Source organism: Larus michahellis, chromosome 1, assembly GCF_964199755.1.
Source record: "Larus michahellis chromosome 1, bLarMic1.1, whole genome shotgun sequence".
NCBI lineage: Eukaryota > Metazoa > Chordata > Aves > Charadriiformes > Laridae > Larus > Larus michahellis.
This window is the reverse complement of record NC_133896.1, coordinates 88,742,506-88,758,814: the sequence shown is the minus strand read 5'-3', so window position 1 is coordinate 88,758,814 and position 16,309 is coordinate 88,742,506. Positions and strand designations below refer to the sequence as shown.

Here is a 16,309-nt window from a genome sequence, read left to right as displayed (position 1 = left end):
AAAGCTTAGCCAATAAAGGCATAAACATGTTAAAAATTGATATTTATTACATTGTAGTTTATACGGTGAGATTCACATCAGATTAAAGTATTAACTATTAAACCAATTCCTGCAAACCGAATTGCAAGCGTTTATGATGTCTGTTTTCTGAAAGATTTTTTTCTACAGAAATCCTCCAGTCCACTGACAGCCAGCATAAAATTCTACAAACTCTCAGGAAATTATTGTATTTCTTATTTGCTGAGGGCAATGCCTTGATGAGCTAGCTGTTCACAGCTGCCACTTCCAAAACCATGTCTTTAGACAGGCTGTGCTGTAAATCTAATGGAACCGTTTTACTGCAGTGATGTCATTTGCCGTAACTTTATTCCACTGAAACATGATCTGATCGGGAATAAAGCAAGTGGTCAAATAGCTCATAATTATTGTCCGTTTGGTTCCTTTAGTAAACACACATGTCCTTCTTATATATTGTAGTTTGAGATACGCTCCTTCCAGAACTGAGTGCATGGGCTGAAGTTTTAATACTCAACCTGTAATTTAAAAAGCAAGGGCATAAATGCTTAGGAAGTAACTTGGAAGGAGCCTCTAAATCTAGAATTAAGTAGAACTTGGAGTTCTTTGCAAAAGTCTCTAAAACACGTCTGTGAAAATTTACTTCAGTAGTACATTATCAGTTCTTTTAGTATACTGATCTAAATTTGTGTGAACAATACAAAATGCTGTTCTGTGAGGAATGGGTTCATTAAGGAATTTCGTATTAGTTTACTAGTTTTTCATGTGTAAAATATGCATGCAACCTGGGTGAATTTACAAGAGTGACAGAGTATCTTTCATTAATGTATGACTAAAAATTTTTTTAGAACACCATAAAGATTCTTGATCATGCAAATAGATGCACGTGTACTTTAGTTGAAATATGCAAACTTTGATTTCAGTCTGGCTATTTACCTGCTGAAAGATGAGCAGGAAAAAATAAAAAAGTCAATCTGCTCTTTCACACTTGCATAAAGAAAACATGCAGCAGTCCTGCCAAGTCAGTGGGTGGTCTGTCAAAATGTCAGCAATTTTATGTTTTGTCAGACCAGCATAGGTTAATATTTTAGATTGCTGTGCTTCCAGTAGGAATCTCCAGTTGAGACTACATGTGAGCCAAATTGCATTACCTGCTGGGCGGAAGGAACAGCACAAACCAGAGAGAAGGAAAGAGAGAGGGACACAATGATTTTACCAAACTCAAAAGCAAGAAGTACCACAGGTCTCAAGAAAAGTAACACTTCTTGTCCCCATCCTGTTTTGCATAATAATTCAGATAAATAACTTACCTTGAAAGCTGTGGCACAAATTAGGTCCTTGATGGGATGCATTTTATTGAAGTTTTTCCTCTGTAGCTGAACTCAGATTTCAGTTAGTCCAAGATGTGAAAGCAAATTAGGTCAATACACTTCAGGAGATTTATAATAAATATTTCAGAAGTGCCTCCAGCCTGGAATCAGGTATTTCAAAATACCACGGGCAGGCAGAGTCTTAAGTCCCACTGACTTCCAGAGAGAGGTGAAAGGAGCAGTGGTCTGCCCAAAACTGCCTTTAAGCTGGGGAGGCCACTATCCCTCCAATGGTAACAAATAGGCTCCTCCATCCAAAGATCCTATCAAACATTCCCCAGCCTAGAGGATCTGTCTCACCCACTGACAGAAGAGGGAGCTTGGGGCATCTTGGCAAATATCATTTTTAGCTTGCTAAAGGTTTAAGGCATTTAAAAAGAGAATAGCAGATTCGCAGGCGTGGTTTGGGGCTCCGTTTGCAGATACGCCCATTGAGAGTGGGTACATAAGCAGCCTGGTGAATCTAAGTCTCCTGCTTCTATGTCATTAGGCACAATTGAAAGCTACTGTTAAAGAAAAATCATAGTTGGCAAGACACTCTAAAATGCTTAAGGAAAGATGGTAGTATTTCTGTGAGGCACGTTAAAGAAAGTCCTGTAGGCGATGTTGCAACATTATTTGATTGTATGTTCTATTCTCAAGGATTTTATTTTTTTTAAAAAAGAGCATATTGAGTGGATTTCTTCCCAAACCTTCTGCCTCTTTTCTGTGTTCTACTGAACCTGTAGAGAAAAACAAGAGAGTGAGAGCTTTTAGAGATGAGACCTCCATTAATTGTTTTTTTAGGACTACACGTAGAGGGACTCTTCAGAAGGTCAGCCAGCATCCAGACTATCAAAGATGTTCAGAAACTCTACAATCAGGGTAAGCTGTCATCATACCATTGCCGGTAACAATGTGAGGGCTTTGTTGATCTTGGTTTTGTTGGTGAAGTAGAAATGCTAGCGTTCTTATAATTAGTTAATCATAAAACCATTTGTAAGATAAAATATCATACTAAGAGCACTATTACAGAAACCTGGAAGATGGCAACAGGCAGTTAATGCTTACTGAATAGCCAGTCTTCGATTGCTGTCAGACCAGAGCTTACAAAATCTGTAGCAGCTAATGAATGATAAGGTTTGAGCCAAAAATGGTCTGGTTTTTTCATAAACATTTGTATTGCCTCTATGCACTTTGAGTTCCTGTAGTTACAAAGTACAATGTCTTTGTGTCATTTTGCTTCTGGTGTTTTTCCATGGTTATGGCAAAGTTATATATTCTTACCTAATAATTTATGAAATGTAGTGAAGTAATTTTGAAAGTCACTGACTTCCCCGTGAAGTCATTTTATGAAATGCTTTTATGGGGAGAATCTCTTATAGCAAGATTAATAAAGCACTATGAAAAAACACAAAAAGAAAATGCCAGGAGTTACCAGCAGCAGGAAGTCAAGACATTTTCTGTTCAAAATGTAGCGTGTCACAGTTTTGAAGCAGTAGTTTAAAGAAACAGTAAAACATATGATTGAACACCTTTTTTTCTTCTTTTTCTCCTTTTAGGCAAGTCTGTGAATTTCGATGATTACCATGATATCCATATTCCTGCTGTTATCCTAAAGACTTTCCTTAGGGAACTCCCTCAGCCATTACTAACGTTTGATTGTTACGATCATATCCTCGGAATCACCAGTAAGTATAAATAAGTTCTAGAAAAATTTATACAGCAAGTTGAACTGGACCTGGCTAATTCATAATCACTGCTGTTTGCTAATCATGACACAGTTGTGGGTATATAATATTACTGGCGCTTCACTGCAGCCACAAATGGACAACCTCCTAGAGCAAGGTGGTCAGGGTTACCAAGACCCTCTCTGCTTTTTATAAGGTTTACTGATTTATCTATATACCATACTGTATTACTAAGAATTGGATCGGACTTCTTACTCTCAGGGCTCCATTTTTATGTCATGGCACAGCATTGAGTCAGTCTCAGTGATACAAGTTATGTCAAAGCAGCTTTAGTTTTAGCAGCAGCATTGGCAGAACTGTGGGAACAAAATCTAGCCGGTCGTTTGTATCCTTTTTTTTTTTCTGGGAAAGGAATTGTTTTTATTTGACCTGTTCCCATGGGATAACATCTTGGGGAAGAAAGGATCTAAAGCCATGAGAAGATAAGACATTGATTATCTAAAGATCTGGCGCAATATGAAACTAAGAATTATAAAACTTTGTGGCCTTTGTCAGGGGTTAGAAGTTTACAATGCTGGCAAGGCAACTTCCTAACAGATGGGGGTTGAATATCTGAGATCCCAGAATACCTGAGGTTTAGTACCCAGTATTTGTGGAGACTGGTATTTTGCCATCCAGGCTATAGTCAATCTAGCAGGGAACCAGTGGCACTTCCAATACCAAGTCACAAGCACACATTTTTCCAAAACCTGCTTTTTGAGGAAATTATATCTGTTATAATGGAGTATGGCTTCCAACAATCTGTTGGCATACCTCTGGTAACCATGGGCTGATGCTGTTGCAAAGTGTAGGTTATCCTCACTATCATGACTGGTGCTATTGGGGTAGGTCAATAAAGTAATTCAGGTTGAGGATAAGTCTCAATGGCAACATGTTTGTAAAGTGTAGAAGTGCAGCAAGTTTACTTTGTCTAGATATACTGTATTCTAGGTAAAATTCTTATACTGTGCCCATCACTAGCATTTGCACATACTACTCCATATCGTTAACTTTATGCCTGTATTTCCATTATAAAACTTAATCAGGTCATGTTCAGAATCCTCTGAAGTTTTGTACAGTTTTGCTATTTGCAAATCTGTAGATCACCACCTTCCAAATCAAGGATTCATTTGTCCACATACTAAATATCTCAGGGCATTGAGAAAAACAGTGTATTCACAGGAAGGTGGTAGAAATTGAGGGACTAAGGATAGTCACTCAGAACTGGAAAGAATGGGGGAAATCTGGAAAAAGGATGTACAAATGCTAATTTTTACTGTATTAATCTTGTGCTGACTTTCTGGACGTGATACTACTTCAGCTAGTACTTCAGATACTTCAGCTACGTGAAAAATGAGAACAAGTTGGAAAAAGGACCTGAGAAAGGCGCATTGTCCAAGGAAAACTGGGAGGTTTTGCTTGGAAAAGACCTGTGAAACATTCATTCCATGTTATTTTTGTTTACTGACATTTTAGATGTTGACAAAATATGTTGAAAAGTGGAGTGTAAGATCGTTTCTCCTTGGGCTTTCGTGTTATGTAGTGTGATGTCCACTATCTTTTCTTGATGCTGTGGTGGTACCCTGATTTTAAAAGATCTTAAGCTTGAGAGCCAAGCTGGACTGCGGCAAAGGCATGTTCTCTGTGAATACAGTGCAGAAGGGAGCCTTGAAGAGGTGTGATCGCAGCCAGCTGTCTTGGGATGATTTGAAAATTCTCATGCTGTCTTCTGGAAGACACCAGAGCAGCGTGTGTTGTATCTGTTGCATCTCTTAACCTGCAAACCCAGAAATACAGTATCTCTGCTTTACAGTACTTTGAAATGCTGGTGAAACTTTTCTCTTTAGTGTCTCATCTGAAACATTTTTTTAAAGAGTTATTGATGGGAGCTGTGAAATAAAGTAGCTGCGTGACTGACTGAAAAAATTAATAAAACCTTGACACTTATAATTGTCAAAGAACTACTTCTTTGGTCATGAAAACTGCTAACAAGTGTTCGTTTACTCAGTATTGCTACACTTCCTGCATTATTTACTCTGCAGAAGGCTGACAGAAGAATTCTTGGGACTCGGATTATTGTATCTTACAGGAACTGGTAGCTTTGCCGTAGGAAAAACGTCAACACAGGTCACCGCAGTATAGCTTCATGTATTTAATTCAGAGCTTAAGGGAGCATTTAACATGCTGGAATTTTGTGCATGCACACATAGTTATGCGTGCCTTTAGCTGTGTCAAGGAGAGGGAGAGGGAATTGCAACAAATGCAGAAAAAACATCAGCACGATGGGCTGGTTAGATCAGGCATGATTGTAATCATCAGACTTTTCTCCAAATCGGTGTTAAACTTCCAGTATTAAAATCATTTCAATATTCCAGCAAAAAAAAAAAAAAAGAAAGTCATTTGGTACAGCATTTGAAATATAGTGCAGTGTTAGTGTAATTCTCACCCAGACTAAGTGATGCGTGGAGTTTGGGGTCCAGTTCTAGTTTTGCCCATCTATAGAAATGAGTTAACGAACCTGCTTAGGTTCATCTCTAGAAAATTCTTACCTACCCAAGTGGCCATCTCATAATTTTTTCCCAAAGTCAGAAGAGTTTGCTGCAGAATCAGAAAGGTGTTTTTAAAGTTAGCAGAATGCCAAAAGAACATTTTGGGCAGGACTGTGTCTCAGCAAGAATAAAGTCAGGGCATAAAAAGTAGACGTCTGGATTCAGTGCGTGGAGAGATAATGAGATTCAAATCAAGACCTTTGAAAGTCCTCTCTAGCAAAGGAATTATTTTGGCTATTTCACTGAATTGAGAAAATACTCTGGAAGTTAGTCTTAGCCAGATATATAATAATACAAAATATAACAGGGACATTCAAAGGGATAACCCTAACTGTTGCTGTGGTCATGGAGGTTAGTAGGGCTGAATTTTGTTGTCAGTTTTACAGATGAATATCTAAATTCCAGCAGATATAAATAAGGGGTTATTTCTTGTTAATATTTTGATGTTTTTGAGTTAAATTAAGACTGACTTTGACATTGCAGGTGTGGAGAGCAGTTTACGTGTCACCAGATGTAAACAAATCATTCGAGGACTTCCAGAACACAATTACATTGTTCTGAAATACCTGATGTGCTTTCTCCATATGGTGAGTATAGGCAAAATTTACAAAGTAGTGCCAGTCTTTTCTTGCTTAATCTGTCCCTGTTAATTCAGCACTGAAAGTCTCCACAGAAAACAAAACTGAAGAATTTAAAAATACGGTGAGGTGGTGGTGCAGTGCTTGCCGATGAAGTGAATTCAGGTTGCAGAACCCTCTAGCTGTAATAGAAGTCAGTGCTAAACAATGGTCTGGCCTTCCCTTCACCATGAAATTCTTTACATGTAATGAAAATTACTGTGTAAATTTAAATGGAACTGTGCCTGCACTGGAATATTTAAAAGTCCTGTCCCTGTCCCCTTCACTTCACATTCACAACGGTATGGTTTATTGATTTACTTCTTGTTTTTTCCTATTTGGAGTGAAAAAACCTGAAAATAGTGTTTGTTTCATTTTTGGTGCTGAAAAAAAATAGGTGAAATCACATTTTTTCTCCAAAGTATAAATCTTGGTCAACTAAAACACCAAATAAATTAGTGTCATTTCAGAAAATGATAGAAATATTAATGAGCTTTAGAACAACAGTCAGAAAAATAATTTATTTAAATCTTACAAATAACATTTTCCTGTTTAAAATACCCTCTCATTCTGTAATTTACTACAGTGTTAAATGAAAAACTTGACTGTGTCGTTTTGCAAGGATTTTTGGTATGCTTCAGGATAAATGAAATCATGTGTCTTTTGTCCTACTTTTTGATTTGCTGATTTTTTTTTTTTTACCCATTTTTTGAAAACTCACAAGTGTGAGGGTTTGGGAAACATCCTTTACAAATAGTTCTACAGTTAGCCTAGCGACATCCTTTGGTTGCCAGTTTACGTGCAGGAAAAGACAGCAATAGGAGTGTAAGTTTCCCTTGCTTCTGCCCTGTTTAATGCATTGCCTTTTCTGTATTGCATATTTCAAACCCAGGTGCCTATAATTGAGGATCATGGTGTAGTTGACACCTAAATAAAGTGATCTAGCCTTCAGAAGACCTCAGAGCCCACCAAAGTAATCGTGTATGTGTAATGATGCTGATTTTCACCAGTGCAGGAATTAGCCCTCAGTAACTGTTCTTGGGCTACAGTCGTGTTTTCCATATTCTAGCCAGTAGCATATTTCAGAAACGAGTATATTTAATCCCCTTTTCTATCAAAACACTAAAGAAAAGCAAGATTAAAAGAAACACATTGATATGACCCTCACCCAGACAGCACTTGCAAGGTTCCTGTAATACCCATATGTTCGTTTACTGTTGCTTAGCTGAACTCTAATGCTATTAAGGAAAACCTCATGTCATTTGCTATTATTTTAGCAACTGATATCTCTCCTCAGTGTTATGAATCGTGTAAGTGACTTTGTTCCAATAATAGATGCACAATCTCAACGCTCTTCTTAAGAGCTGAGCACTTGAGGTGTTAATGAGGTGTGCAAAAGTACTACATAGTGTTTTCTGTAATTGAGCAACAGAACATAGCATTATTTTTAAGTATGCCTTGTTATGTAAAGCACAGCGTCAAGTTGATACTAGTGCTCAGATCTGCAATTTTTGCTGATCCATGGCTTTTCATCCTAAATGTCTCAGGGAATATTTGCATTTGGAAAGGTCAAGGGAATGTGAAGCAATCTAGGAGCTAGAGATTTCTATTCATTGCAGATCGGTGTGCTGCACAAGCTGCCAGAATTCAAACTTTAACAGACCACTCTACCAATAATCCTAGTTTTTACCTGCAAGCATCAACCTTCTTACATATAAGAGGCAATTTAATTCTTCCATGAGCTCAGCCTTGAGTAGTGCAAGAGGTACTTGTGGTAATTTCATGAAGTGGGATGAATTGTAATCACTAGATACAGGTTTTGAACACTCCAGGTTTGATACAGGCTTGTGGAAGAAGAAAAAAAAAACCCTATTTTCTCTGCAGTCTCAGCCCCCTTACTTAATGAAACAGGTCCTTCCAGTCCAAGGGTGCTACAGCAAGGCAGTGCAACTCCTACAAAAGTAAAAGACTTGAAATTCAAACATATGTCCAAATCCTTTAGCCTTAGATTAGCAGTGATTTTGCCAGTAATGAGCCCAGCATGCTGTGAAAGGTGTAAGCTGTCCATCTCCACTTTGCCGTGCATCTGGCCGCCAGAGAGGGATGTGCAGGGTCCTCTTGGAGTTGCAGAGGACTGAGGTCCCTAGGCAGAATTGAGCAACCAGGAGCAAGGGAGGAAACAAAGGCCAGTTGTCACAAGTCAGTCCCTGAATTATGTCTGTAAAAAATATCCATGCTTGCTCAGCAGATCTCACAAGAGATAAGTGAGCACAAAGAAGTGTTTGTGCCCTGCGTTGTACAGGCAGTGAAGTGGATTTATGAATGCACATCCAAACTTAAAGAGCTCAAAGAAGTCTTCTTGCAAATTACTTATCAAAGCACGCTGAGGGCTACAGTTACCCAGTTCTGAAGCCAGAAACCATTTAGTAGAAAACTGTGTAATTTTCCATGACAGTCTAAGGCTAAACAATCAGCAAAGTTTGTAAAGGCAGTAGTATCATCTAGATTGTGTTTTTAATAACCATGTCATTGGGTTTGGTACCAGCTGATATACCCTCCTCTCTACTCTTACACACTTTACCTCTCTGCTGCTTATTTCTGTCCCTGCAGTCATGCCTGATGGTGGGGAGGGGTGGCTGACTCGGCTGAAAGAACCATTGCAAAAAACTGCCAAATTCAAAATGCCAAACTTGAACAACTAGAAAAAATGGACAAGGTTTTGGGGCCCATGAGATATGCTTCAGGTCTGTAACTGAAGCAGCAAAGTTAAAGCCAAGTACAAGCTGGAAAAAAATGCTCTGAATTATTTTGCCTCAATCACTTGTCCAATTTAAAAGTGTAATTAGCAACAGCAAAGCTTGGGGTTGGCTGGGGAGGACGTTGGGAAGGATTAGATGACTAAGCCTCATAGAGCAGGTACAAGCAGTTGGCACCTCTGCAAGGTAGCAGAGAGTCGGGGATAGACACTTATATTTCCAGTCAGTTTGTGGGGGTGTTTTAATATCTAGTAATTTTCTTTTGAAAATATTTTGTGGAGTTCCTTTCAGCATTGCGACTGAGAAGCCAAAAAAGATTATGATGTCCTTATATTTTTAAAACGTGATGGTAATTGGCTGTTTCTGCCCTCTGGATTTCACTGTTTAAGTTCATTAGGTGGTGTAGTGGCTGTCTGGTTTCACTCCTGCAGTACCCATGAGGGTGCTGGGATGCAAGTACGTGGAATCCAAAAATCATCAAATTTTGCTGGGGGGGAGATGGGTGTTTATTCTGGGATACTGAAGATGTATATTTTGCAATTGTTGATGTAGCACTAGATCTTCAGTGTTTATTCCCGGTAATGAGTTTTGCAATGTACAAGTTTTATCTTTCTAGAGGACTTTCTTTCAATATAGGCTGTCATTACCTAATGATTTTTCTGTATATGTTCCAATGAAAGGAGGGAAAAAAACAACAAACTGGAGCTGCGTAGTTCTTTGTTGCAATACTTTTCAGTGATGTTCAGACGATTCCTTCAAAGATACAATCTAGGTCCTTGGAGAACTGTTTTTTATTAGCTTGTCAATTTGACAGATCAAGTGTATTTTCACTTGAAACAGAGATGACAGTTACTAACTTTCTGAGGGAATCAGAGAAAGAGTCAAGGGGGTTAGTCCAAATGATAAAGGTGTCATTTGTATTTCTTAGCTAGAACGTAGCTTTGGGGTGCAGTTATTTAGAGGGATAGCCCATAAAGAGGTTGGCTGACTGCATGCTGCCCTTACATGGGCTAGTGTCAGAAGAAAACATCAGCTGCTCATGATGCTGTTGTAGATGAAGTGGATGTGTTCGTGTCATTCAAGAAAGAAGTCTGGCGTTGGAGAAGTGAGGGGCTTGAGATGGTGTGAAGCCTGATCCTCTTGGGGAGGGATAAAGCTGTTACCGCTAGTGTGACAAGGCTTCCTTGCTTGCAGCTCTTGATGAGCTGGGAAAGGTCATTGTGGAGAGAGTTGGATTCAGTTACGCGCTTTTTCTTGGATCTGCTGAGAAAGGGATTGCTGTGCATTTTGGAGTGAAGCAGTGTGCTGTGTCTCCCTTGAATTCCTAAGTGTCAGCCTCATTGATGACTCGCAGATAAGGCTTAGTGTAGCTCTGCCTCAGATGATATAATCACTGTTTCATTTTATCTTAAGGATTTTCTCTCTCATGGGAGAGGCTGTGTCGTGGGTAATTTTGTTGATCATTTCAACATTGACTGTCTCCTTGAAATGTTCACAGAGTGGGGGTGGGTGGGAAGAGGAAGTTTCATCTAGGAGGTAGAAACATCCTTTGAAATCGTTGGCCTAAACAGAAAAATCTAGCTCTACCAGCAAGTCGCAGTGGTGTTGCTTTGGGCCGAGACATTGGCCCTCGAAGGCTGGGTTAAGCTGGGTGTGTTTCAACTAACACTTGAAGACAGCACCTCTACACAACTTGCTGGATGGAGCGTGTCAGGGAGTACTCCCAAAAACCACGGGAAGACAACTGCAACAGGTTAGGCTGCTTCCACTGTCTACTGTCCTCCAGTACTATACCACATGTGTCTGTGCCACCACAGGATGCCTACCCTTTATACACTTGAGGTACCTTCCTTAGGATATACAGCACATGTGTTTGGCTTTCTCCTATAGAAAACACAATGAGCTGTAGCTCCCATGGTATTTTAGAGATTTTCAACTGGACGAAACACAAAAAAATAGTCTTTGGTCCACCGGGGCTTCACAGTTAAAACATTACACAGTATGGATGCAGCCAGTATGAGCCACTTGTCTCAAGGGCCAGAACGCAGTACCTAACTGTGGTATATTTAGCAGTATCCAAATGCCACCTTCATTGTCCAGCTACCTTCAGGGTAATACCTAAGTCTATGTCTCCTTGTTAACAGGGTGCTCCTGTTAACGTTATCCTAATTGTCTTCCCTCACCAGTTATTTTGGTAGCAGTTTAGCCTTTACTACTTTGCTGTAGTATAATGAACTCTTGTTTGAGCTGATCTCGTCTGAAGCAGATTAAATGAACAAGATGGGCTTGTTGGTTTTTCTGTATAGTTAAATAGTGCATTGAGAGCAGTATGTGAAGGTCAGCAGGCCTTCAGTGGTTCGTACTCTAGAGAGAATGATGTGGGTTTTGCATAAGGTCACGAAGCAGACATTGCCATTTAATCTGACGACTTTGTATTCTCAACTTGTGAAGTCAGTCCCTTGAAAAGGTGGTTATGGCACCAATATCTCCTTATTAATACCTGTTTCCTTTATCCAGCCCTGCTTCATGACCTTAAAAACATTTGAAGCCTTTAATATTTGTAGCAGCGCTAGCACCACGGTAGCTTTGATGTCCCAGGAGGGTGAGGCAAAGATTGGAGGGAAAAATAGTGCCTGTTATTGGAAAAATTAATATGGTTAGGAAGAAAATGTTACGCTTTTGGGCACGTAAGTGTTTCTTCATGTCCCCTAAGGACAAGACTTACATCCTGCCCACGTGTCTGAAGGGCATTATATCCTCCCATGGCTGAGGAAACAGGCTCCTTGCTAAGTAAAACCCAAGGAGGGTGGAACTGTGCTGTAGGAGGTAGAGGGGAACGAAACCTGTGTTACTGGGCAGAGGGCAACTGGAGTTCATGCATATGCTAAGAAGCGTTCCCATGATCTTAGATTTTCCGCTAGTGCCCTCAGGCTTTTTGTAGTGCTACAGAGCTGCCTTTTCAGAAGGCTTTATGGCAAGGCAGAAATGGGGAGACACTGAGAAGCAGAATTTTTGCTTTCCTGCTGTACTTAAAATTGCAGCATAAAGAATTTCCTGTTCTGTTCTGAGATGACAGCTTCAGAGTAACCTGTACATCACATTTGGTGACTGCATGGTCTTCCCATGACAGATTACTGATCAACAACTGCAACCATCAGCCTGAGAAGAACTGGCTGAATTACCTAGGTCAGGAGGAATCAAGAGCACCTTCAGACTGCTGGCTCTTTAAAGTAACAGAGAACTTGTCAGATAGGACACCCAGACCATACTGGGCTTTAGATACCAGCCATGCAAAACACGTACAAATTCCTTGCCAAGCTCACACAGAGAAAAAAATTACTCCCGCTACCCAGTTCTGGGCTCACATCCACAGACAGAAGTAGGACACATCATCCAGGTGCAGAACAGGTTTCAGTGCTGTGTATTTTACCTACAGCCCATTTTCACATCCGTTGCTTCAGAGGAATTGGGTGGATGTGGAGGTACTTGGAAGTGAAGTCATGCACCAGTGAAGAGACAAAAAAAAATATCAGTCTAAACCCTTGCAAACAACTTCAGAAGTCCTCGAGGTTTATTCTATAGAGGACTTGGTACCAACGCAGATGGGATAGCTGTTTATTTCTGCTGTCCTTCCCTGCCCCCCAGCAGAGATAACAATAGATTCCATATAGAAGGATAGAAAACAATTAATTTTCCTAGCATAAGGAAACAATTCAGCCTTTTTGTTTAACTCTACTGATGTGTTATCTTGTATTCAAGGGAGTAAGACTCCAGTGGCCCTGTAGCTCCAGGCTGCATAGCCAGCCCTGAGGCTGTTAAGAAGCCAGTGATGTACCTGTGGCCAGGGTCTACTCCCATCGTTGGTTCCTCCTCAGTACAGGATGGTGTCTTGTCTCACTTTCTGGGGCACATGTCTGCGTGTACCCACTCGTGTTTATGTTTTTCCAGGTTTCACAGGAAAGCATATATAACAGAATGACAGCATCCAGCCTGGCCTGCGTCTTTGGTTTGAATTTGATCTGGCCGTCGAAAGGAACAGCCTCCCTGAGTGCTCTGGTACCTCTGAATCTCTTCACTGAACTACTGATAGATTTCTACACGAATATATTCAACTCCAGAACAGTGCCTGGTGAGATCTTACCTTAGTGCTCCCAGAGAGGAAAATGGAGTATGGCTGCCTGAGGGAAAGGTCTCCGTGCCTCAACTGCTGGAAGCTTTATATTTAGGGCTCTCTCCTGCAAAGAAAACTTTCAATCCAGAGTAAAGTTTCTATAGCTTTCCAAATACCAAAGATGTGGGGAGAAGCACACTGCCCCATACACGTGTGGGAGCATGTATACATGAACAGTCAATGACCAATAGGTCAAAGTGAATCCCCTTATTAAACTTGAGCAGCTGACAAAAAGTGGCGTGTTAAAAAAAACCATGATACCGTTTGACAGTCTGTCATTTCTTTGGGGATCTGGAGACCTTAATATGTGGCGTTATTTTCTGGGACCATGCAGAGCTAAGTTCTGGACCACTGCTGAATGTACAGCTTTCTTCTTTTTTTAATTTTTTTTTTATTTGAATACAAGTTTGTTAGAAATTTCCCTATTAAGTTAATAAAGATGGAATCAATTTTTGAGATACTAAAATTTCTAAACTATTTTTCCATATATTTAAGTGTCTTGTTTCACACAAAAAAGCGTGGGCAGTTGTGGCACATCAGGTTTGCAGCTACCATGGAGAATAAAGTGTTTCCCGGGTAATTTGAGTTGTGCAGACAGCTAACTAATTATGCTTGCAAATATCTAATATGTGCAGTTAATCACTGTAACTGCACATGCAAAGTGTGTGGAAGGTTTTTTTCCTTATTGTAAGTTCAAATGGGGAGCAATAATCGTATGGGTTTTTTTCTCTAAATACTTGGAATTTGCATCAGTGGAGTTATATCAGTGAGTGCATAATGCAGAATATAGACTAACTTTGAGAAGAGTACCCCTGATGTTTGGGTTGCATTCTTTTGCAGTTTGAATTGATATAAATTTGCTCTTCAGATCGGTTTCTCTAGAAAGCAATAAGAGCAACAACTTGGATAATATACCTAATATCATTTTTATACATTGAAAGTCTGTTATTAGTCCCAATGTGAATAATTAGACAATATAAAGGGAGAATTTTCAGTGTTTTCTTTCTCACTATGCCATTAATATCACTTGTATTTGATGAACCCTAACACGCTGCTATTTCATTGTTTAACACTGATTGGTAATGGGGTGGTGTAATGAAGTTATCATAGCTGCCTGCAAAGCAAAAGAAAATTAATCAGTGGTAAAAAAAGGTAAGTGGTATTTTCCCTAACGTTCTGGTCTTCCTGCTTCGGCACAAAGCTAAGAAAAGAGGGACTATTCAGACTTCAGTAAAAGTCAAAGTCTCAGAAGGACAATTTAGGCATCCCCTCCTCTGAAAACACAGAGACACTTTTTATCCCGTAGGTTCTAGCAAGTTGAGGGTTTGTACTTCTGTCCTTCCTCTTAGCGGTTACGAATTGCCCACCTGTGTAAAGGGTGCAACAAAATCCTGCTGCAGAGGATAAAGAGGATTCGTTCTTATCAGCAATTCCGGGAAATAACCAGGTGTTCTGAAAGCTGGGGAATGCTGGATGTGCCAGGCCTTCATTTGCCCAGTAGGTGTCATCTATAGCATTAGGCAATGATTAAAATTTGAAAAACACAGAGGCTTTAGAAGAAGATGTGTTAGGACCAACTTCTCAATCACAGTTGTGTGTTTTCCCCAGTTCCTCAAGTGTCTTAAAGACAACTTTTTGGCTTTTGAATATCTGTAAGTAAATATAAAATCTTGCATACTACAAAGACAATAATTAACCAAGTATTCATGATTATTGTGTTTCAGCAAAATGAGATTGCGAAGGATAAAACTGTCATAGTTTGTATTGGAACTCATCAGTTTTACATCTGAGTTATCAGTGGCAGTATCCTAGCCTTATTGTGTTATGAAAAACAGACACAGTTACGCTCAGCCCTGCTTGGCGACTCGGCAGCACGGGTCTGTGCATCAGCACCCTGTTCTTATAGGGGAGGAATTTGGCCTCTGGCAATTAACAAAACCTGGGTATTTTGCCACTTTCTGACTTTGGGTAAAATACATAAGTGTTAATTTTGCTGTCTGTAAAAAGAAGGAGCGTCTGGCATTAGAGAAGTGCTTTGGGATTAGATGCTGAAAAGTCCTATAAAATGGTTATTTTCCATTTCCCCGTGTCCTCTTCCAAAAATCCGGCAACATCAAATGGCATTAAGTCTTCAGGCTACACCGCGTAATGGGAATGCGAGTCCCGGATAGCTTTAGCGCAATAACATCCCAGAGCTCTGTGGGGTGAAATCCTGAGTTCATGGTCGTCAGCTTTGCTCAGAAAGTCCCCAGAGCCTGGGGAAGGAGCTCCCTCATAGATCTAGTTCTCCGACTCATCCTAGGTTGGGAGAGAGCGGGACTTTGGCAGCAGCAGTGGTGCTGGTGAAGCGAGCCCTCGGGGCACGGCTGCCTCTGACCTCTTTACTTTTACAAATAAAAAGTACAAGCAACGAGCATCCCTTCAGCTAATTTGCCTGCCTGTGGACACAGAAGATGATAATTAAAACCAGACTCGCTCTTTCGGTGTTGGTCAGGTGCCAAACTGCAGGCCTTCCTTTTAGTGCTTTGTAAACTACCATTCTCCAGCAACTTATAGCTCCTCTCATTTCGCGAAGGAAGAACAAAATGGCGTTTTCTCATCTCAAGGTGCCTCCTTCCTTTAAAGAGCAGATAACATCTGTTATCTGCCGGTGTGGGTAATTTGATGCAGCTTCAGAAAAGCAGAGGCTCTGGTTCTGGTTGCCATCAGCACTGGTGGGGGCAGAGGGGGCCGGGGGGCTCCCGCTCCCCTTTACCTCCCTGCCTCCCCAGCGGGCAGCCTGAGACAGCAGTAAGGAAGGTGCTCGCCTCCACCCCAGCCCTTCCCTGCAAGCTGCCCCTCACGGGGAAGGGACTGCCCCAAATCAAAGGCACCTCCTGGTGCCGAGCACCCCCAGCTCTGTCCCCCCCTACCCCAAAGGAAGCGGCGACATCCTCCCGTCTGCGGCAGAAGCCCCCGATCTCCGTCCCGAGTGCCAGGCTTAACTCCGTTCTCATGAATTATTCAGAAGGGTTTGGAGTGAAATGCGTGTTAGAGAAATATATGTTTCAAATTTCCTGACTCTAAGAGGAGTCCTGGAGGTGTCCCCTGCAGTTACTTTGATAACAGTTTCTCTTTACAAA

General features: G+C 40.6%; 1 protein-coding gene across 5 annotated transcripts in view; it reads left to right on the top strand.

Moving 5' to 3' along the window:
* The window catches only part of ARHGAP8 (Rho GTPase activating protein 8), an 80,231-nt gene extending 66,111 nt beyond the window's left edge, over window positions 1-14,120 (top strand). For 3 of the 5 annotated variants that reach the window (XM_074590670.1, XM_074590645.1, XM_074590636.1), the window contains 4 exons: window positions 2,172-2,249; window positions 2,927-3,055; window positions 6,127-6,230; window positions 12,965-14,120. In XM_074590670.1, coding sequence (XP_074446771.1) covers window positions 2,172-2,249; window positions 2,927-3,055; window positions 6,127-6,230; window positions 12,965-13,162 — 509 coding nt within the window. In that variant the 3' untranslated portion in view covers window positions 13,163-14,120. The remainder of the gene's footprint in view (window positions 1-2,171; window positions 2,250-2,926; window positions 3,056-6,126; window positions 6,231-12,964) is intronic. The other 2 variants (XM_074590655.1, XM_074590664.1) reach the window with 1 other exon arrangement.
* Window positions 14,121-16,309: the final 2,189 nt, after the last annotated feature.